The 23881-nt window shown below is 43.0% G+C and overlaps 1 protein-coding gene across 1 annotated transcript in view; it reads left to right on the top strand.

The window, feature by feature from the left end:
* FAT2 (FAT atypical cadherin 2) overlaps positions 1-23881 on the top strand; it is a 92746-nt gene that overhangs the window by 40634 nt on the left and 28231 nt on the right. Inside the window, exons 9-16 of the mRNA XM_007943639.1 lie at positions 2439-6497; positions 9536-9732; positions 12219-12372; positions 14479-14712; positions 18205-18588; positions 20048-20262; positions 21225-21362; positions 22052-22195. Of these exons, the coding sequence (XP_007941830.1) occupies positions 2439-6497; positions 9536-9732; positions 12219-12372; positions 14479-14712; positions 18205-18588; positions 20048-20262; positions 21225-21362; positions 22052-22195 (5525 nt within the window). The remainder of the gene's footprint in view (positions 1-2438; positions 6498-9535; positions 9733-12218; positions 12373-14478; positions 14713-18204; positions 18589-20047; positions 20263-21224; positions 21363-22051; positions 22196-23881) is intronic.

The raw sequence follows: 23881 nt of genomic DNA, 5'->3' as shown, positions 1-23881 counted from the left end.
CCTTCAAGGCTCAGGGGTCCAAGATTATCTTCTGTGTCTGTGTTAATTGGTTTCCCTTTTCTTTGTTGAAGAGGGTCTGTGCAAACCTTCTGCCTAGTCCACCATCTTGCCGGAACTCTTGCTTGTCAGTTTCTTACACACTTTCAGTAAATCACAGCATTTTGTAATTTTCTTTTTTGAAAACACAGAAGTTATTATACCTTGCCAGATGGTACAGGTCCTGAAGAATAATAATAGAAATTATAATACATTAATTGCTTTTCATGGTTTATAAAGTATATTCATATTTTTATCTCATTGATAACACTGTTGGTAGAGGTAACAATTTTATTTTACAGATAAGATGATGTAAACAATATTTTTCTGCTTCTATAAGTAGTGCATGTTCATTTTCAAAAATGTAGAAAATACAGAAATCTATAAAGAAAATAGCATTCAGTCATCATTTTCATTACCAAGAGATAGTAATTTTGTGTATTATCCTCTCATCGTTTTTCCATGCATCTTTTTGCAATATTGAGAGCACAATGAATATACAAATTTGTGTCCCATTTTTTTTCTCTCATTAGTTAACTTAAAAAATTACAATTATATTTTGGTAGTATACTTGGGTACATTTAAATGAGCGGCTTTAAATGTGCTGCTTATTCCTTCAAGCCACATTCTTTCTTCGGCTTAATTAGCATCTGTACCACAAAAGTAAATTGTGAAATCACTCAAGGAGGTTGTTGCTGTATGTGCTGTCGAGTCAGACCTGACTCACAGCAATCCCTCCTTGGGTTTCCAAGGCAGTATCACTACGGAAGTAGATTGCCCAACCTTCCTTCCGAGGAGTGGCTGATGAGTTTGAACCGCCAACCTTCTGGTAAGCAGTCAAGTGTCTTAGGCACATGCAAATGGTTAATGTGTTTCACTGCTAACTGAAAGCCTGAAGGTTCAAGGCCACCCAGAAGCACCTCAGAAGAAAGGCCTGGTGATTAACTTCCCAAAAAATCCGCCACTGAAAACTATGGAGCACAGTTGTACTCTGACACATGGAATCACCATGAGTCAGAGTCAATTGATTTAGTCAGCTGGGGAAAGAGTTCAAAGAGTTGAAGAATCAGATTGGATGTTTTATGATGAATTTCAACTATTAGCTTTGCCATTAATATCATAAATATACACTCATGTGATAAAGAGAATAAGAATAGTAAAGAATAGTATTTTCCCTGGAAATTGAAACCATGTAAAGTTTATATATATAAAGACACCTGAAGTTTAGAAAATAGAAGTGTTGTGGTAAGGGAATTTGATCAAGAGCCCATAATTTGGGTGTTCTATCCAGTCCCTCCCCACCCCACTCCTTGCCACTTACTCCTCAAGCTTAGTAAAGAATTTTCCCATCCCAGACCATAAGGGGAATGGACAAGATGGTTTTTAAACCCCTGTCAGTTTTGACAGCTTAGACTCCATATTTATCATCTCTCAAGTATACAACCAAAGGTGTTTAAAATGATAATAATACAGAAGTTGGTTAAAAATTCTGTAAAATATAACTAGAGCTTTTCTAATGAATGTCACCACTGAAATCAGTCTGGAATGTGCTTTTGCTTTAAAATATAAGTCTTTTTTTTTTTTTTTAAAGTCATACTACAGCTTTGGTTTGTAACTTGAGTCCTAGAGATGTAATGATAATTGAAGCTGCCATTTATCACACACTTACTATGTGCACTGTGTTGTGAATTTTAATAGTCTATCTATCTATCTATCTATATCTCCTAGGGAGCCCCTGGGTGGTGCAAATAGTTAAGTGCTCAGCTAGTAACTAAAAGATTGGTGGTTCGATTTCACCCAGAGGTGCCTTAGAAGAAAGTCCTGGTGATCCACATCTGAAAAAATCAGCCATTGAAAACTCTATGGACCACAGTTTCACTTTGAGACTCATGAGGTTGCCTTCATGACAACTTATATATATATGTATGTGTGTGTGTATATGTATATATGTGTATATATGTATATATGTGTGTGTGTATGTATGTGTATATGTGTGTGTGTGTGTGTGTGTATGCCCTATAGTTACTATGAAGTCCCTAGGTGGTGCAAATGGTTTGCACTTGGCTACTAACTTAAAGGTTGATGGTTCAAATACACCCAGGGACACCATGAAAGGAAGGCCTGGCAATCTGCTTCCATAAAGACTATAGCCAAGAAAACCCTACGGAGCCATTCTACTCTGAAACAGACAGGGTCATCATGAGGTGGAATTGATTCAAATGAGAACAGATTTATTTATTTATTTAAAATAGTCACTCCACAGTGCTAAATCCAGAGTGGCACAGAATGCAGATTTGGCCCTGCCCAGGTTTTGTGTGATGGCCTCTTTACTCATCTAAAAGGCCTAGTTGGTACCTCTTGAGGGTGTGATAAGGTTCAGTTTGTTTTGTTTTCTGTTTCAGGGAACAGCAAAGGTTTCTTCAGCATCAATGCCCTGCTGGGCATCATCACTGTAGCTCAGAAACTCAATCAGGCAAATCCTGCCCAGCATACTCTGACAGTGAAAGCAGAAGATCAAGGCTCCCCACGGCGTCATGACCTAGCTACAGTGGTCATCCACGTCTACCCCTCAGACAGCAGTGCTCCTATATTTTCAAAAGCTGAGTACTTTGTAGAGATCCCTGAATTAATCCCTGTTGGCTCCCCAATCCTCCTTGTCTCAGCTTCGAGCTCCTCTGAAGTTACTTATGAATTAAGAGAGGGAAATAAGGATGGTGTGTTTTCTATGAACTCATATTCTGGCCTCATCTCCACCCAGAAGAGTTTGGACCATGAGAAGATCTCATTTTACCAGTTGAAAATCCGAGGCAGCAATGTGGCAGGTGTATCAACTGATGTCATCGTGCTTGTTTATATAATTGATGAAAATGACAATTCACCCATGTTCTTAAAGCCAACTTTTGTGGGTCAAATTAGTGAAGCTGCTCCATTGCACAGCATGGTCATGGATGAAAACAACAGTCCCTTTGTGATTCATGCCACTGACAGTGACAAAGAAGCTAATTCCTTGTTGGTCTATAAAATTTTGGAACCAGAAGTCTTGAAGTTTTTCAAAATTGATCCTAGCATGGGAACACTGACTACTGTATCAGAGATAGATTATGAGAGCACGCCTTCTTTCCAATTCAGTGTCTATGTCCATGACCAAGGAAACCCCATCTTATTTGCACCCTGGCCTGCCCAGGTCATCATCAATGTCAGAGATGTGAATGACTCTCCTCCCAGGTTTTTAGACCCAATATATGAGGTATCAGTTGTTCAGCCCACCCATCAGGGAATGGAGCTTCTCAGGGTGCAGGCCAGTGATGATGACTCAGAAGTCAATTATAGCATCAAAACTGGCAATGTTGATGAAGCTGTCACCATCGATCCCATCACTGGCCTCATATCTGTGCTGAATCCTGCTTTCCTGGGACTCTCTAGAGAGCTCACCATCAGGGCTTCTGATGGCCTGTATCAAGACACTGCACTGGTCAAAATTACTTTGACCCCAGCGCGCAACACAAGCTTACAATTTGACCAGGATGTCTACAGGGCAGCAGTGAAGGAGAACTTGCAGAACAAGAAGGCACTGGTGATTCTTGGTGTCCAGGGCAATCACCTGAATGATACCCTTTCCTACTTCCTCTTAAATGGCACAGATATGTTTCGTATGGTCAGGTCAGTAGGTGTGTTGCAGACAAGGGGTGTGGCATTTGACCGGGAACAGCAGGACATTCATGAGGTGGCTGTGGAAGTGAGAGACAATCGGACCCCTCAGCGCGTGGCTCAGGCTGTAGTCAGAGTTTCTATTGAGGATGCCAATGACAATCCCCCTGAATTTCAGCATCTGCCCTACTACACAATCATCCAAGATGGCACAGAGCCAGGGGATGTCCTCTTTCAGGTATCTGCCACTGACAAGGACTTGGGGGTAAATGGGGCTGTCACATATGCATTTGCAGAAGATTACACATATTTTCGGATTGACCCCTATCTTGGGGACATATCACTCAAGAAACCCTTTGATTATCAAGCTTTAAATAAGTATCGCCTCAAAGTCATTGCTCAGGATAGAGGAACTCCATCCCTTCAGACTGAGGAGGAGGTCCTTGTCACTGTGAGAAATAAATCGAACCCTTTGTTTCAGAGTCCTTACTACAAAGTTAGAGTGCCTGAAAATATTACACTGTATACCCCAATCCTCCATACTCAAGCCCGGAGCCCAGAGGGACTTCGACTCATCTACAACATTGTGGAGGAAGAGCCCTTGACATTGTTTACGACTGACTTCAAGACTGGTGTCCTTACAGTGACCGGACCTTTGGATTACGAGTCTAAGAACAAACATGTATTCACAGTCAGAGCCACAGACACAGCTCTGGGGTCATTTTCTGAAGCCACAGTGGAAGTCTTGGTGGAAGACATCAATGATAACCCTCCCACTTTCTCCCAAATGGTCTATACCACTTCAGTCTCTGAAGGCTTGCCTGCTCAAACCCCTGTGATCCAGCTGTTGGCTTCTGACCAAGACTCAGGGAAGAACCGTGATGTGTCCTATCAGATTGTGGAGGATGGATCAGATGTTTCCAAATTTTTCCAGATCAATGGGAGTACAGGGGAAATGTCCACAGTTCAAGAACTGGATTATGAAGCTCAACAACATTTTCATGTAAAGGTCAGGGCCATGGATAGAGGAGACCCTCCACTCACTGGTGAAACCCTTGTGGTTGTCAATGTGTCTGACATCAATGACAACCCCCCAGAGTTCCGGCAACCCCAGTATGAGGCCAATGTCAGTGAGCTAGCAACCTGTGGACACCTGGTTCTCAAAGTCCAAGCAATTGATCCTGACAGCAGGGACACCTCCTGCCTGGAATACCTGATTCTTTCTGGCAATCAAGATCGTCACTTCTCCATTGACAGCTCATCAGGAATCATTTCTATGTTCAATCTTTGCAAAAAGCACCTGGACTCTTCTTATAAATTGAGGGTTGGTGCTTCTGATGGGGTCTTCCAAGCAACTGTGCCTGTGTATATCAACACTACAAATGCAAACAAGTACAGCCCAGAGTTCCAGCAGCACATTTATGAGGCAGAATTAGCAGAAAATGCAATGGTGGGAACTAAGGTGATTGAGTTGCTAGCCATAGACAAAGATAGTGGTCCCTATGGCACTGTAGACTATACCATCATCAACAAACTAGCAAGTGAGAAGTTCTCCATAAACCCCAGTGGCCAGGTCACCACTCTGCAGAAACTAGATCGAGAAAACTCAACAGAAAGAGTCATTGCTATTAAGGTCATGGCTCGGGATGGAGGAGGAAGAGTGGCTTTCTGCACTGTGAAGATCATCCTCACAGATGAAAATGATAACCCCCCACAGTTCAAAGCATCTGAGTACATTGTGTCCATTCAGTCCAATGTCAGTAAAGACTACCCAGTTATCCAGGTGCTGGCCTATGATGCAGATGAAGGTCAGAATGCAGACGTCACCTACTCAGTGGATTCAATGGAGGATGACGCTGAAGAAGTCATTGAAATTAACCCAACAACTGGTGTTATCAAGGTGAAAGAGAGCTTGGTGGGGTTGGAAAACCGAGCCTTTGACTTCAAAATAAAAGCCCAAGATGGGGGCCCTCCTCACTGGGACTCTTTGGTGCCAGTGCAACTACAGGTGGTTTCTAATGAAGCACCTTTACCCAAATTTTCTGAGCCCCTGTATACTTTCTCTGCCTCTGAAGACCTTCCAGAAGGGTCTGATATTGGGCTTGTTAAAGCAGTGACAGCTCAAGATCCTGTCATCTACAGTCTAGTTAAGGGCACCACACCAGAGAGCAATAAGGATGGTGTCTTCTCCTTGGACCAAAACACAGGGGTCCTAAAGGTAAGGAAGGCCATGGACTATGAGTCCTGTAAATGGTACCAGATTGACGTCATGGCACATTGCTCTCATAAGGACACTGACTTGGTCTCTTTGGTCTCCATTAACATCCAAGTGAAGGATGTCAATGACAACAGGCCTATTTTTGAGGCTGATCCATATAAGGCCTTCCTTACTGAAAATATGCCAGTGGGGACCACAGTTATTCAAGTGACTGCCAATGACCAGGACACTGGGAGTGATGGCCAGGTGAGCTACAGACTGGCAGTGGACCCTGGTAGCAACGTCCATGAGCTCTTTGCCATTGACAGTGAGAGTGGCTGGATTACCACACTTCAGGAACTTGACAGTGAGACCCACCAGACCTATCGCTTTTATGTGGTGGCCTATGATCATGGCCGGACCCTCCAGCTATCTTCTCAGGCCCTGATCGAGGTTTCTGTCACAGATGAGAATGACAATGCTCCCCGATTTGCTTCTGAAGACTACAGAGGATTTGTGGTTGAGAACAGTGAACCTGGTGAACTTGTGGCCACTTTGAAGACTCTGGATGATGATATTTCTGAGCAGAACAGACAAGTCACCTGCTACATCACAGGTAAGGATACCTGTCTTCAATTGAGAACAATGGGGTGCATGAAAAAAGTTCAGTAAAGGGGCCATAATAATGGGTGTAAGTCCTGGCTCTGGCACTTATTAACTGTGTAACCTTGCGCAAGTCACTTAACCTTTCGGTATGTCAGTTGTCCATTCTATCCACTTGGCATTCCTGTTCTCACTCATCTCTCAGGGATGCTGGTAAAATCTAACTGGAGAAATCTCTGAAAGCCCTCTATAAATTGAGGAGGCTTTATTATTTTAAGTGGTGTAGATGGAATAGAGGGCTGATACTTTAACTGTGGTCAGTTAGCTATGAGGAGTTAGAGGAGAGACCAACAGTTGTGTTAATCCATGGAAACTGACAGATGACTGGCTTTCTAGACTAGTGTCCTGCTCAGGGCAAATTGTGGAAGTAGGATATTCTTCTTATTCCATCATAGAACCTAAACGTTGGAGTGACAATACTTCCTTAGATAGAATTATAATCAATCCTCTCATTTCTCTAATGGGGGAACCAAAGCCTAGATAGGGGGAGAAACTCAACCAAGGTCACACCTGAGCTTGCGTAAGGGCTAGGATTAAAACTAAACCCTACATGCTGTTTTCCTTAGTGACTCCCTATTGCAAACTCAGATCACCCATTCTCTGTTCAATGGCTGGACCAGGCAACCAGTGGCCAAGAGAGAACATCTTTTCTTCTCAGTGTCCATTTCCTTCTCTCTCTGAGTGCATATTATTTCATTCCCATAGACTTGGCTCCTTCTGCTATCAAAGCTGTCTGGTGGAGAGTTAGTGAGTCTGAAGTTCTAATTAAGAATCCTAGCCACCTGGAGACAGACAGGATCAGAGTTGTTTGAAACACCATCTCTGAAAATTAGACTCTTAATATTTTATATGATCAGACTCTTAAAAATGTGAAGGTCTTAAAAACTCAGGATAATGGAGTAATAAAACTCTATCATAAAAAAGGTCAGTAGTAGACTCGTGGAATGATTGCATCTTGGAACTCTGGAATCTCAGGGTGAAAAACACATCTCACCCTCCTGTTAATGACTGATGTCAAGGAAAAATGACTTAGAAACAAACCCTGTGCTGCTACTTAACCTCCATTTAGTCTGTGATCTTAGTTGTAGGAGAAAAACCTTAGAGTTTAGTGCTGTTGATTACTCTGCACATTTTCACAGTCACACAACTCTTTTTTTAAAAAAAATTAAATTATTTTTATTGTGATTTGGGTGGAAGTTTACAGAGCAAATTCATTTTCCATTCAAATGTTCATCCACATTTTGTTTTGTGACATTCATTGCAATCCCCGTAATAATTCCCTTCCCACTTCCTCCCTGTGGTTACCTTTTCCCTGTGTCCTTCTTTCCTATGCATCCCTGCCCTCTGAGCTATCTCCTGCAAATTCTGCCCTTCTGATCTCCCATGGGTGATAGTTCTAAGGAGTTCACTTTGTAGGCCTGTCTATTGTTTGGCTGAAAGCCGCAGGAGTGAGTTCAATTCCAGGCCTAAAGGGTGACTAGGGCCATAGTCTCCGGGGTTTCACTCGTCTCTATCAAACTAATAAGCCTCGTCATTTTTTATTTTATTTTATTTTTTTATGATTTTGAGTTTTGCTATGCAATTTTCTTTCACTCTATTCAGGGTCTTCAATTTTGATCCCTTTCTGAGTGGTTGGCAGTGGTAGCAGGGCACCATCAAGCTCTAGTCTCAGGATCATGAGGCTGAGGTTCCCATAATTGTTACCATGCATCTTTAATTTTCTTCACTCTTCTTTGCTCTGGCCAAGGAGAGACCAATAGTTGCATCTTAGATGCTGCTTGCAAGCTTTATGGACCCCAGTCGCTACTCACCAATATAGCATGTAGAACAACGTTATTGTGTGGTTTATTATGCCAATTGAGCTTGATGTCCCACATGACATGGGGCTGAGCCCATAGGCCCAGCAACTCATTCTCTCAAGATGTTTGCTGTGTTGCACAGCTCTTGATATGAGGAAATTCTTGTTTAGACTTGAAATGTGTTTTCCTTTAAATTTCCCCAATGCCTTTCAGGCCACAAAGATTCAGAAACCTATTCTCAGCTACATCATTTGGAGTGATGCTTCTTTCAGTGATAATTCCACTTTATCAGGAGTCTTTTGGAGTCAGAAGCAGCTTTACAGCACCAAAGAACTGACTCAATGTAGAATTTTGGAGATGTAGAAGGTCATTAAGAAAACCTTGTGGTCAGTGGTTAAGTGCTCAGCTGAGAAATGTGGTAGTCTGCTTCTGTGAAGATTACAGCCTTGGGAGCCCTATGGGGCAGTTCTTCTCTGATTCATAGGGTTGCTGAGTTGGAATTGACTCAATGGCAGTGGATTTTGTTTGGTTGTTTTTGTTGCTATTTTTAGAAGGCCATTGGGAGTCCCTGGGTGGAACAAGCAATTAAGCACTTGGCTACTAACTGAAAGGTTGGTGGTTTGAACCCACCCAGAGATGTCTTGGAAAGAGGCCTGGCAATCTACTTCAAAATTCAGAATGCACTAGACAGCAACTATTTTTTGGTAGAAGGTCATTAGAAAGCACTGGTGGTTTAGGAGTAGAATTCTCAGCCTCTGTGCAGCAGACCCAGCCTCCACTCCTGGCCAATGTACATCACGCACAGAAACTATACATCTCTCAATGGTGGATTTTGTGCTGCTATGATGCTGAGCAGGTGTCGGTGGAGCTTCTAGACTAAGTTGAGCTAGCAGGAAAGGCCTGGCAATATACTTCTGAAAATCAACCAATGAAAACCCAATAGATCACAATGGTTCCATCCACAACTGATCAAGTAGATGGTCTGGACTGGGTAGTGTTTAGTTCCGTTATTCACAGGTTTGCCATGAGTCAGGGCTGACTTGATGCCAGCTAACAACAGCAATAGAAGGCCATTAAGAGAGAAATTCTTGCCTTTCCCAGTAATCCTAAACAGGTTTCAGGTGGGCAGCCACCTATGACATATGGTTTGCTTCTGTTGCTTGGCTCTGAAAGCTTTGTGCTATCTTTTTAGAGGGAGACCCTCTGGGCCAGTTTGGCATCAGCCAAGTTGAGGATGAGTGGAGGATTTTCTCAAGGAAGACCCTGGACCGTGAACTTGTGGCCAAGTACTTGCTCAGTGTTACAGCCTCAGACGGCAAGTTCCAGGCTTCAGTCCCTGTGGAGATCTTTGTCTTGGACATCAATGATAACAGCCCCCAATGCTCACAGGTGAGAGCCTGTATGTGGTGGGGTGGGAGTGGAGGCAAGGAAGCTGGAGAGAATAACTAGAGAAAAGAGAAAAATCCAGGAACCACTTCTGAGGCTGGTCATCTCTGACCACACCTGCCCTTACTGCCTAGCTGGACTCATACTAGTGCCCTGGAGCAGGAATCATCCTCAAAAATTCCTTGATTCCCATAGGGATGTCACCCAACTTTTCAGGACTATTTATCTACACCTCCCCTCTTAATACTCCCAACAAGGGTCTGCAACATACATCTAGAGGTAAAGTAAAATTTTCATTCTCCACACGTATGTTGCATGCCCAATGGACAAACCCACCTCCACTTCTCAGATTGTTAGCATGGCTTACTATTATCAGATGCATCCAGAGACACATGGCTTGAGAAGTGGCACTCTGTCCACTCCCTGTATATGCCTGCCTCCATATCTGCATGAGAAATACAGACCAATACAGATGTACTTCTTCAGGTTATAGACATGCACACAGGTGAGCAAACAGGATAGTTACCTCTTTGATACAGGATACTTTCCTAAAGCTCTCATGCAATTCAGTGCTAAATTTCCCATGGGAACAAATGTTCAGTGGTGTGTGTGTTTGTTCTTATATGGCATAAACCAACAATCATTGTTGCAGAGATTTGCTTTTAAACATTTTTTTTTTTTTTTTTATGGAGCAAATAGTTTTTAACTTGGGGAAATTTACAGGTGAAGTTAAAGTTTAATATTTTAATTTAACATCACAAATTAGTATATTTTAAATTTGCAAAAAGTTAGCCATTCATTATATATACATAAAGTGTATGGTTGTATATACACATATACACATACACAAAGAATCATCTACCACCGTACGTATACACACAAATACTTGTACATACAGTCACACATATACATTTGTTGTTGTTGTTATGTGCTGTTGAGTCGGACCCAACTCATTGCGACCCCACCTCGGGTTTCCGAGGTGATATCACTATGGAAGTAGGTTGCCCAACCTTCCATCCGAGGAGTGCCTGGTGGATTTGAACCACCAGTCTTCTGGTTAGCAGTCAAGTGTCTTAGGCCTATGCTACCAGAGCTTCCTACATATACATATAAACATATACTTATATACCCACCCACATATGTAAATATGCATTTATAATACAAACCCATCCACTTACATAAATACACACATTTGTATATACATAACTTCTTGGACAGATACTAACACATAATGTGCACATATACATACTTCTATATATTTACACACACACATATTCACACTCTGGATACACACAGATACATATATCCCATCACCTTATCTTTTTCTGTCTCCTATATTCCAGTCTGGTAGTATAGTGGCTAAGACACTTGCCTGCTAACCAGACGGCTGGTGGTTCAAACCCACCAGCCACTCCTCGGAAGGAAGGTTGGGCAATCCTACTTCCGTAGTGATACTGCCTCGGAAACCCAAGGAGGGGTCGCTATGAGTCCGGTTTGACTCGACGGCACATAACAACAACAACATATTCCAGTTATAGTAGGCATAGTAGAAAAAGAGAACCTGGGTTTATCAGCATGGACAGGGAATGTCATTGCAGGATCCAACCTTTTGAGTAGCCTCAGAAGGGTAGTCTTTTGTGATAGAATGGTGGCCACACCTTCTTCTTCTTCACCCCCAGGCCATCCTTAAAACCAGCCTTCATTCTCCCATGCCCTGGCAACAGCCCTGTTGTGGGAGAGGCTGAGACCAGGCCCACCTTGGTCTTTTCAGAGGTGGACAACAGCACCAGCAGAGCCAGGGGAAAAGCACCTACCAGGACATGAAGCCTCTCACACCCAATAGTGGTGGAGACTGGGATTCTTGGAAGTGGAGCCCAGAGCCAGCAACTAAGGAAAATTGGGTTCCCTGGGCCTCCCTGCCTTTCCCCTGTCCTATACCCCAGGCATCGCATAACAGGTCCTGCAGTGGAAGGAGGGTGAGGCAGATGATAGGGGCCACTAGGGTCCAGATCTGGTTCAAACAGCAGGGGGTCTGTTCCGGGGTTGTGGGCAGAGAGGTGAGCACACAGCCTGGCTTCCCCACTGAGGTGGAAGAATGGCCTTAACCTGCCACCTTCAGGAATGCCCACCCCATGCACCTACTGCAGAAGCTGAAAAGGCCCCCATGGAATAGACTGCAGAGCCCTTCTAGCCCTGGATGTGTGTTCCTGAAGCGGGGAACTGCTCTCTATTTCCTTGTCTTTTCTGACTAGTTTTCTTGTCAGTCTTCCACTTGTTTTTGTCTCCTTTTACCTTGTGTGTTTCATCTTCTCCTTCTTTCTGTTTCCCTCACTTCCTATCTCTCTCTACTTCTCTCTGTTTCTTCCTCTCTCTCTGAGTTTCTCTCCTTCTCTGTCCACCTCTGCCTTCTTAACCCCTCTCTGCTTCTGGCTCCCCTCTCAGCCTCTTTGCCTCTCTCTGGACCTGAGCGTATCTCTCACCATTTCCAGCTTCTCTACGTCGGCAAAGTCAGTGAAGATGTATCTCCGGGACACTTCATTCTGAAAGTTTCTGCAACAGACTTGGACTCTGACACCAATGCTCAGATCACGCATTCTCTCCATGGTCCTGGGTCTGAGGACTTCAAGCTGGACCCCCATACAGGTGGGTTTCCTGAGCTGCAGCATTGAGCCAAGCCATGGTGCCCAGCACCCTGGTAGGCTCTTAGGAGAAGTAGAAACAGGATTCACTTATCTATCCATCCATCCATCCTTCCTTCCACATGGCAAACATACAGAAGACCCATCCCGTGTCAAGCATTGCACTAGATGCCGGAGACATAATCAATAGACAGTAAGACAAGATTGGGGTCTTTAAAATATAGTGAGAAAGGCAGACATTGGACATTTGGTTTGCAATGTGTTGAGTCAAGAAATGCAGAGTGCTAAGGGAACATTTGACAAGTAAACTTGACTTAGGCTTGGGAGGGTTGTTGTTGTTGTTATGTGCCGTGGAGTCATACCCGACTCATAGCGACCCCTCCTTGAGTTTCTGAGGTGGTGTCACTATGGAAGTGGCTTGCCCAACCTTTCTTCCGAGGCTTGGGAAGGAGTTAGGTGAAATTTCTCTGAGGAAATGCTATTTTCTGTGTGATTTGAGAACATATAGTAGTTATCCAAGGGTAAGGGAGTAGCAGGGAAGGGCATTTAAGCATGAAGAATTTATACAAGGACCTTGCATCAGAAATAGCATGGCAACCCTGATTAGCCTGGTACACAGGGGGTGAGGGGATAGGGCAAGGGACAAGTCCCTCAGGGTGTGCAGGGCCATGTCCTACCTTTAGAGTCCTGAAGGGTTTAAGCAGGTGAGTGTCATGATCAAAGACATGATCTCTGCTTTCAAGATGGTTATGTTGTCAACTGGGGAAAAACCTCGAAGGACTTTTGTGAGGCTTGTGAGAAGTAAAGCAAGTGGAGGCCTAACCCAGGCCTGGCCCATGATAAGAACTCAATACAGAGTGGCTGCCATTATTGTCAAAGCTCCCAGGAGGCAGAGAGCCCTAAAAGAAGGCCATGCATATCTGAGAAGAGTTAGGCTGTGAGAGGCTGGTGGAGAGGACAGAGTGGGGCCTAATTCCAGTGGAAGAGCAACCCCAGAAGGGTGTGGTCCCTGTCCTGCTGCTGTAGGGGAGGATGTGGGGTTGTGGAGCCCAAAGGATCCAGGTTACAGAGGGCAAGCTGCCAACACTTGGCTTAGATCCAGTAGCTCAAAGGATGCCTTGAGGATTCCTGAGTAGGGAGGCAGCTGTTGACAGCAGGATCTCAGGAAGCTGTCTGAGCAGACAGCATGTAATGTTGTCCTTCCTGACTTTAGCATGGACATGCTGAGTGACCCAGAGAAGATTTCCTACCTTCTCTCTGCTGCTGTTTATTCAGCTGCAAGATGGCTTGGTGGGGTCTTAAAACAATAAATGAAAAAACTGGGTGGTTTTTCTGAATATGGAAATAATACACATTCATTGTACAAAAATGCAAACAATGTATGTTTGAATGAATGTTTTCAAATTATGCAGAAACTGGAAAGTCCCCATAACACCTCCCCTCTCACATTAAAGATAAGCACTGTTGGTATATATTCTATCAGACTGGTTTTCCATGCATCTCCAAAATCTCTGTATAACTATTTCACAAAAATGGAATGCTAGCTTGTAACTTGCTTTTTTCACTTAGCAATAGTTTGGAGATATTAACAAGACAGTACAGGAAACTTGATTATAATTCTTTTTTGTTTGCACAGTATTTTACTGCACATCTAAACCATAATATATTTAACCAGTACCTTTTTGAGGGTCATGTAGGTTCATTTTAATATGTTTCTATTATAAAAAAATGCTGCAGATAATATCTTTATACATATATTTTTATCCTTGGGTTAATTATTCTATAGGATACATTCCTAGAAGTGACATTGTGGGCCAAAGGGTAACACATTTTGTGTGTTGTTAGAAATTGCCTGATTGCCCTTTAAAAATGTTGTGCCTGTTTGTAGTTTGCTGATGAGAATTTAAAGTGGTGACTGTGGTGGTAGAATGTGTTTGGAAAAATTAGGGATATGGAAGGCAGTGACTGAGCCTCCTTCATGACTGTAAATACACAAGACTGAAACCCCTTTTCTCTGTGACAAAATCTTGTGAGTCTGAGTAGATATCTAGAGGCACATGATGAAGTATATATCCAAAGAAAGCTCACCTGCTCTCATTTCTCCTGGCAGGGGAGCTAACCACACTCAAAGCCCTAGATCGGGAGAGGAAGGATGTATATAACCTTGTTGCCAAGGCGACAGATGGAGGTGGCCGGTCATGTCAGGCAGATGTGACCCTCCATGTAGAAGATGTGAATGACAACGCCCCACGTTTCTTCCCCAGCCACTGTTCTGTGGCTGTCTTCGACAACACTACAGTTAAGACCCCCGTGGCTGTGGTATTTGCCCGAGATCCTGACCAAGGTAAGTCTGAGAGGGGATTAGAGGTCATTTCTTCTCCTCCATCATTAGCTCTTGTGGTCACCTTTGATGGGGTTTTGCTCTGTGTTTTCCTGGGACTAAAGGCTATGCCTTTTCTCTGAATCTAGGGACACTTAAAAGTGGAAAATGTGTGTCTACAGACTAAAGATATAAATTCCATGTAGCAAAAGATCTTAGCAATTTTGTGAGGGAGGTACAGGACGTCCATCCTCATTGTTTCTCAGTGGTCACCTAGACCTAGAGACTTTCAATCCTAACATTTAACCTCAAGGCCATTTTGCATATCATCAGAAATATACCAGTTACAATTATTTCAACTTAATTTGCCATAATAAAGAACTTTTTACACAAACTCCATTAATTCTTTAAATTCCTTGATGAATTTTCTATATTATGCACTTGAATCATTCTTCAATATTTTCTGTTTTAATGGTAATGATGTTATTTCCATTGGGATTAATTTTTTTCATTAAAAACTTACAAAGTAATTGGAGTCATCCATGATTATCCCTACCATATTATACCAATGATAGCTTCTGCTATCATAAAGTGGTTTGTATTTGCACACGTGTGTGTGCATATGTGTGTATGGAGATTATATGTATATAGATACTTGATTTTCCTGGGTCAAATTTTATAATTCAGGTACAGTTAAAAATACCCTTGGGATCAAAGTAGCCAGGTCAATGTAGACTGATAACTATTGTAATAACAATATAATAAAAGTGGGATCAAAATAGCCTGCTTTGTTTGACACCAAAATACAAAACCAAACTGACTGCCATAGAGTTGATTCTGACTCATAGCGATCCCTCCTTGGGTTTCTGAGGCAATATCACTATGGAAGTAGATTGCCCAATCTCCCTTTCAATGTTTGACACCAGCAGGGTAAATTTAAGACTTCCTAGAGGAAGTGAGTTTTAGTTTGACTTTGAAGAAGCTGAGAAATTTTGGAGGGATGCAGGTGTTCTAGAAAGGCAAATAGTCAAGTACAAAGGCAGACAATTTAGACCTAGGAAACCTTTGTATGTGTGTATCTCTAGATTAACAAGTGCAAGTGGACAGGCATAGCCAGGTTTGGTAGGAAGGATCCAGAAGGATCTGTTTGGGTCATTAGAGCTAGAGTGACCCAAAAGCCGTTTCATCTAACCCTACACCTAAAGGCTACAAGGCCCTCTAAGAACCCAATTACCCACTGCTTGCACACCTCCAATGATAAGAAGTGCCCTACTTCCTAAGGAGCCACTTCTTTCCTCAGCACTTCATATCAAGTGCTACTTATTGGAGTTGGCACTGATTAGACCTGGTCTAGACCTCTGCAGTCACACAGCTCTTCTAGACCTCCCTCCAGAAAAAGCCTTTCTTTGACTGGAAGGTGGTGACTATCCACTTCAGCCCCCAGCCTCCCTTTCTGTGCAGAGCAGCCTTGGCTTCTTCAATCTCATGGCTCTGATCCCACCGCCCTTTTTGGGCCTGTCCTACCTGGCCTTCCATCAGTTTATCATTAACCCTTCAAAATTGCTTACTCTCTTATGCAATAGTCTACTCAAATGTTCCAGGTGTGGCCTGACCAGCATGTGTCTTTCTAGAAAAATTATGGTCTCTCCAGAAAACATATATGTAGGATTTTCATGGTATGTACATTTAACATACATAAATTTAGCTATTGGTACAGCTAATTCCTTCCACCATTCCCCTAAAGGAGCATGTGTCTTTGTGTATATGAGACATTATACCCTTAGGCTCAAGCCCTATGTTCCTCCCACTGGGTAATAATTTCATGGCTGAGCACTAGATGTTGGCATTTTTTATTCACTGCAGCCCCTACAGGAGCTCTGATAGTGCTGTGGTTAAAACATTGTGCTGATAGCCAAAAGGTTGGCGGTCCAAACCCACCAGCCACTCCATGGTAGAAAAATGAGTCTGCTTGCATAAAGATTTATAGCCTTGGAAACCCTATGGAGCAGTACTATTCTGTTCAGTAGGGTTGCTTTGAGTGGGAATTGACTCCATGGCAGTGGGTTTGGGTGGCCCCTACACATGCCAACTACCTCATGTAGGACATAACCAAATGAATTAATATAATAGGAGCCAAAGTGAAAGAAACACTATGTTTTGATTTACCAAGAACTTCCCATGGATATGTGTCTCTGGGTTAGCTGTTTATTTTACTTAATTACAGCCTTACAAGAAGTTGCCAGAACAGTATGGAGAATCTCATACACCTTTCATCCAGTTTTCCTGTAACATCTTACAGGTGGAGTCCAATATCAAAACTGAAAATTGACATTGGTACACTACTATTAACTAAACCACAGACCTTAGTTAGATTTCATCAGTTTTTACATGTGCTTATTTGTATGTATGTGTGCATGTCTATATGTGTGTGTTTGTAGATATGTCTTTGTGTGCATATAGTTCTATGCAATAGTACCCCAGATATAGATTCATATAACCACCACCACAATCAAGATGCTGAACTGACCCATCACAGCCAAAGAATTTGCCACAGATGGTTTTGATCTTGCACATAAGCTGACATTGGACTCTAACCTTCATATAACATTTTCAGATAATTTAATAGATTTATTAACTAGCCCCTCAAGAACTTTTCTAAGAGGCCTGCCCAACCCCGTGCATGGCCAAGAACACCTCCTTGAGAGATACTCACTCAGTTCATGAGAAAAAAAAAAGTTGCCATCAAATTGATTCTGACTCATGGTGACTTCATGTGTGTCAGAGTAAAACTGTGCTCCTTCGGGTTTTCAATAGCTGCTCCCCACTGCCCCTCCCCAGAAATAGATTGTCAGGTCTTTCTTCCAAGGCACCTCTGAGTGGACTGGGACCTTCAACTTTGCAGTTAGCAGCTGGGCACCTTAATCTTTTGCACTATTAGGAGTTGAAAACTGGTGATTTTCTATCATTCCTCATTTACTAACTGGTGGCATAGTGCCTAAGGCATTTGACTACTAACCAGAAGGCTGGTGGGTCAAATCCATTAACCACTCCTGGGAAGGAAGGTTGGGCAATTTACTTCCGTAGTGATACCACCTCAGAAACCCAAGGAGGAGTCAAGGGCAGTGAGATTTTTTTTTTTTTTTTCTTGGCCATAGTCTTTAATCTTTATGGAAGCAGATCATCATGCCTCCTACAATGCTGCTGGGTGGGTTTGAACCTCCAACCTTTGGGTACTAGTCAAGTGCAGTGAGATTTTTTTTTTTTTTTTTCTTGGCCATAGTCTTTAATCTTTATGGAAGCAGATCATCATGCCTCCTACAATGCTGCTGGGTGGGTTTGAACCTCCAACCTTTGGGTACTAGTCAAGTGCAAACCGCTTGTGCCACCTACTCAATACAGCCTATTAGCTTTTATGGGAGACTCCTCCCCCCAGGCTCTCCTGTGGGTGGAGGGTTTGCTGCAGCCAGGGCCAGAGGAGGGGCCTGCGTATGAATTACGCCTCCATCTCTCCCACAGGCACCAATGCCCAGGTTGTGTATTCTCTGACGGGCTCTGTGGAAGGCCACTTTTCGATCGAGGCCACCACAGGTGTGATCAGACTGGAAAAGCCTCTGCGAGACAAGCCTCAGGCTGTGCTGGAGCTCACGGTTCGTGCCTCTGACCTGGGCACCCCAATCCCCCTCTCCACACTGGGCACCGTCACTGTCTCAGTAGTGGGCCTGGATGACTACCTGCCTGTGTTTCTGAACACCGAGCACAATGTGAAGGTGCCTGAGGATGCTTTGCCTGGCACGGAGGTGTTGCATCTGGCCGCCCTCACTCGTCTAGGTGCTGAGAAGATTGGCTACAGCATCATCAGTGGGAATGAGCAGGGCAGGTTCCACCTGGACACTAATACAGGTGAGCTAGCACATGAGTTAGCCTGTATGTATAAGCACACTCAGACACGCCCTAAGGGGGATGGGAAGTGTCATGGGGTGTCTGCCCACACAGCCCTTTCCCTTGGCCATTTCTCTACCCTCTGCATCTGTCCACCTACCAGGTCCCTTTTTCTGCCCTGGGCCCTGCTGTTTTGAAAGCCTTTCTTGTACACTCAAGTGTGTGCCCAGAGACCCTGAGAATCCACCTCCTCCCATAGTTTGAGGCTTCATAGCCTCAGCTCAAGCCTACCCTAGGAGGCTGAAGCCAGTTTTCTTCCTTGGTTGCAGAAACACAAAGCAATCGCTGGAAGCTGGTGCTTACACAATCCAGGATAAGACTACCAGCTTCCCTCTAAGACCCCCAAAACACCCTGGCAGCCAAGAATGTTCCCTCCTTCTCATGGAGAGAGAAGGAAGTAGGAAACCATCTCTCTTCTTTCTTCTACTTGCAAGAGAAGAGTCTAAGCCAGACTCACAGAATTTCGTGGAAGGGCCTCTGGGGTGGCACAGTACAGCCCTGAAATGACTGCTCCCCACTTCCTAAAACAACCACCTTACTGTTGAGCATAATTTTAAACATTTTTTTTTTTTTTTAATTGTGATTTGGGTGAAGATTTACAGAGCAAATTCACTTTCCATACAGCAGTTTACATATACTTTGTCTCATGACATTGTATTTTAAACAAGTTTTTGTTATGGAAATTTAAAACTTACAAAAGTAGGGAGAATAGTATAATGAACCTCATGTTCCTGTTACCAGTTTCAGTAATTATTAGCATCTGACCAGTCTTATTTCATCTTTACCCTTTACCCCCACTCCCACTCATAGCTGAGTTATTTTAAAGCAAATCCCAGACATCATGTCATTTCATCCACAACTACTTCAGTAGGTATCTCTAAAGATTTCCAGTTGCTGTCAGGTTGACTTGTACTCATGGTGACCCCATGTGTGTCAGGGAGATCTGTGCTCCATAGGATTTTCAGTGGCTGATTTTTTTTCCTACTTTTGTTGTGGTGGAAGCATACACAATAAGATATTTGCCAACATAAAACTTCATGGCTGATTTTTCAGAAGTAGCTCACTAACTGACTCACCTAGAAAATAAGAGTAATAACAGTTGTTCCTGTTCCACAGTGTGATTACAGATTTAAGTGAGATTAAATTTAATATTACAGATTTAAAGAGAGTTAAATGACATATTGCAGAAATAAATGAGGGAGAAATATTGTTATTGGAAATGATAATAATGAAGATGAAAGGAGAAGATGGAGGGGAAAGGGAAAAGAAAGAGGAGGAGCAGCAGGCAGGCGGCATGAAGAGATCTGTCTGCTCCAACCCTGCTGAGCTCTCTCTCCTGGGGTTTTGCTCATGATCCCTCAGTTCTATTTCCTTGCGGTTCCAATGACCTCATTGCATTGATCACCTCTTGTTTCTTCAGGGATCTTGTATGTCAACAGGAGCTTGGACTTTGAGACAAGCCCCAAGTACTTCCTGTCCATTGAGTGCAGCCGGAAGGGCTCTTCCTCCCTCAATGATATGACTACAATTGTGGTCAACATCACTGATGTCAATGAACACAAGCCCAAGTTTCCCCAGGATCTGTATAATGTGAGGGTCTTGGAGAATGCCATCGTGGGTGACATCATCCTCAAAGTAAGGACCCAACTTTACTGTTTGTGGGGCATGGACCTAGGGATGGATTCTTGTCTCCTCCTCCTACTCCCAGTCCGCTATGAGCATGGATTTGTTTATCAAATTAATACACTATGAACTTCACTCTGACTCCTAGCCATTTATCCAAACTGCCTCTCATGACAGAGTATCTCAGGGTCATGCCTGATAAGACTGGATACTGATACAGTGGAACGTGGGATAGCCTAGCAACCCCTGGGCCTGCCAAACCCAATGTGTGGAGGAAGAGGGCTGGGGGGATACTAAATAACACCTCTTTGCATTAAACATGACATTGCTCCCTTCTGTGATGAAGTGAAACCAAGCTCCATATGCTCATATTCAGGTTCTCTATGATCCTCTTCAGTTAGCCACCCAGTCTTATCTCCTTCCACTTTCTATACTCCCATGCAACTTATGTTTCAACCACACAGGAAGCTATATCTTTTCCCAAACATCGTCTGTACTTTTACACCTTCAGACTCATACTGTTTTCTTTGCTTGAGAAGCCTGCTTCACTCCCAGAAGCCCTACTTATCCTTTGAGGCTTTATGAATCTTTTTGTAATCTACCCAGGTGGAATTTATCACTATGTTCTTTGTGCTTGAACGCTTTGCCCTAAATTAGACTTACCCATGATATTAGACATTATGTTTCCTGGGGACATACTTAGTTTGGCACATTCCTGCCACCTAACAAAAAACCTAGCACTCTGTCAGTATAAGTGAATGAATGAATGGATAAATTAATGAACTGTGGCATACTGGAGTCCAAAATAGAATGTGAATGAAGAGATTCTCTTGGCAGGGGTGACTGTAGTCCAAAGACTGCCAACCCAATGTAATGAGCAGGGACATTTCTGTTCCCTCTGTACTCTCAGGGTCCAAGATTCCTTTCTGGTACCTCGTGTCCTTGTATTCACAACCCACCTCCTCCCACTGCAGGTGTCAGCAACCGATGAAGATGGACCCCTTAATAGTGCCATCACTTATAGCCTGGTAGCAGGGAACCAGCTTGGGCACTTCACCATCCACCCCAAGAAAGGAGAGCTACAGGTGGCCAAGGCCTTGGACTGGGAGCAGGTGAATTACAGGGGAGGGACCCCACCTGACCTCCAAAGCAGAGAGATGGCCCTACTATGGGCCCAGGAATGACTCTCAGTCAATGCCAGTCCTCACCACTTCCCAGATCTTCCAGGGCAATTTCCCAATTGTATTCACTGAGAAGACTCTGTGGGATGGGAGGCCAGTGGCAGAGAGGAGCTGAGTGACCCTAAGCCTTCACCAGAGGGCCTCAAGATAGCTTCTCATAGTAATAGCTACCATTTACTGAGCATTTGCTCTCGGAAGGAAGGTTGGGCAAACTACTTCCATAGTGATACTGCCTCAGAAACTTAAGGAGGGGTAGCTATGAATCGGGGCCGACTCAATGGCACATAACAACAACAGCAACAACAACAACAGGCACTTTGTTAAATGCTTTCCATGAATTATCCCATTTGATCCTCAAATTAATCCTATGAAGTGAGTCCAGATATTATCTTCAGAGAGCTTTAGTCTCTTGTATAAGGTCACATAGCTAGTAAACTGTTGTGCTGGAAATGAAACCTTTTCTGTCTGACTCCAGAACCTGAGACCTAAAATACTGTGTGTGGGCAATGGGGGTGGGCTTATGGTAGTGTCTCCATCTTATTTTCCCGAAAACATTAGAGATAAGGTGGGATGGAATCAAGGAGCTCATTGCTAACTCTCCACTGATCATCTTGGGACAGACTTCTAGCTACCTGCTGAGGCTCCGAGCCACAGACAGTGGAAAGCCCCCACTCCATGAGGACACAGATATTGGTATCCAAGTGGTTGATGTCAACGATAATTCACCTAGATTCTTCCAGCTCAACTACAGTACCACTGTCCAGGTAAGATCAAACTTCCAGAGATACCCTGAGGCCAGACTTCCTTCTTTTCTTTCCTAGTAGGAGGTACTAACCAATGGTATCAATATACTAAACAAGTCCACTTTGCCCACTGATATCCCCAAAGGCAACAAACCATGCTGAAGGGAATTGTGGGTTATAGAATTAAAGAAAATCAGGTACTGTGCTAGGTATTTCCATACTTATTATCTTATTTGAGGTTCACAACAACCATAGTTATAGATAGTAGACAGTACCCCTTTTACAGATTTATAAAATGGAGGCACAGAAAAGTATGATAGCTAGACTGTAGCAAACTTGGAATTTAAACCCTGGAGGCTTTCCAGATCCCACCTATTTCCACCGTACCAGTGTTATGCAAAAGGTATTTATTTGGAAAGAGTTTTGGGATTCTAGGGAGAGTTGTCAGAAACTATAAAGAGTAAAGGAGAGTAAATGGATAATAAGGTAGGGTACTGGGTCCTGCTTTGCTCAACCAGGGCTGCCCCACTTGTACCTGTTTTATATGTTATGGGTCTGAATAAGGATTCTTTGGCTGCAAATAACAGGATATCTGACTAAAAGTACATTAAATAATAAAGACTTATTATTTCATATAACAAGAGGGCTGATAATGAGCAATTCCATTCCAGAATTGGTTATTTCATCAGGAAAATGATGTCAGGCCCTCTGGGTCATCTTCTTTGGAATTCCCTTGCTTTATCGCTCATGGTTGCTGTAGCTCCAAACATCATATCTTTGTCTAACCATCTTCAGAGGCAAACAGAAGGGAGCTTCTCCTGACCAATCCTGTTTGTTTTCAATTTAACTCTAAAGAAAGTTTATTACAGTATATAAAAGAACCTAACACATGATAAAGAATATAATACCAAATCAATGAAAAAATTTCATGTTATTTAAAGTGTGATGTTCAGAAGACTGGATCTTTGGATAAAAAGCCAATTAAAGCTGCACATAACATCAAAAACTAAGCAGTATATGAAGAGTTGAATTTAAATATAGACCATCTTTAATAAACTCAAAGAAAATATAACTTAATATTTACCTGTCTATATGGGGAAGGTCTTTATAAGCATAAAGGTAATGCAGCAAAAGCGTAAGGGAAAAATGATTTGATTACATAAAAATATAGAATATTTGTATGACCAAAATCAACATAAAATTTTGGAACACTTAAAATTCTACCCACACCATCACACATAAAGAAGGGCAGGTACAGTTATTGCCTTTGTTTAGGATGGGTTACTGAGGTTTGCATGGATTAGATCATGGGATCATTAAATGCAGAGCTAATAATCAGTCCATGTGGGAGCTCTAGTGGCATAGTGCCTAAGGCATCTGACTGCTAACCAGAAGTGTGGCGGTTCAAACCCACCAGCCACTCCTCGGAAGGAAGGTTGGGCAATCTACTTCTGTAGTGACACTGCCTCAGAAACCCAAGAAGGGGTTGCTATGAGTCGGATCCAACTCCATGGTAGTGAGTTTATTTTTTTGGTTTTGGTGCACTGATATGGCCATATCCATTATTAAAATGCTGGTCTATAATATCTGCTGCATGGAGCCTCATCTTTCCTCCCTGAAGAATCTTTTTATCAAAGAAGAAATTATTTCTAGTCCTCACCTAGTAGACTTCTCCAGTCTCAGAAGTAGATTACATCCTTTTTTAGT

Source organism: Orycteropus afer, unplaced genomic scaffold (assembly GCF_000298275.1).
Source record: "Orycteropus afer afer isolate SDZICR_OR568_19922 unplaced genomic scaffold, OryAfe1.0 scaffold00110, whole genome shotgun sequence".
NCBI lineage: Eukaryota > Metazoa > Chordata > Mammalia > Tubulidentata > Orycteropodidae > Orycteropus > Orycteropus afer.
The sequence above is the reverse complement of the archived record's forward strand: the minus strand, read 5'-3'. Positions and strand labels throughout refer to the sequence as shown.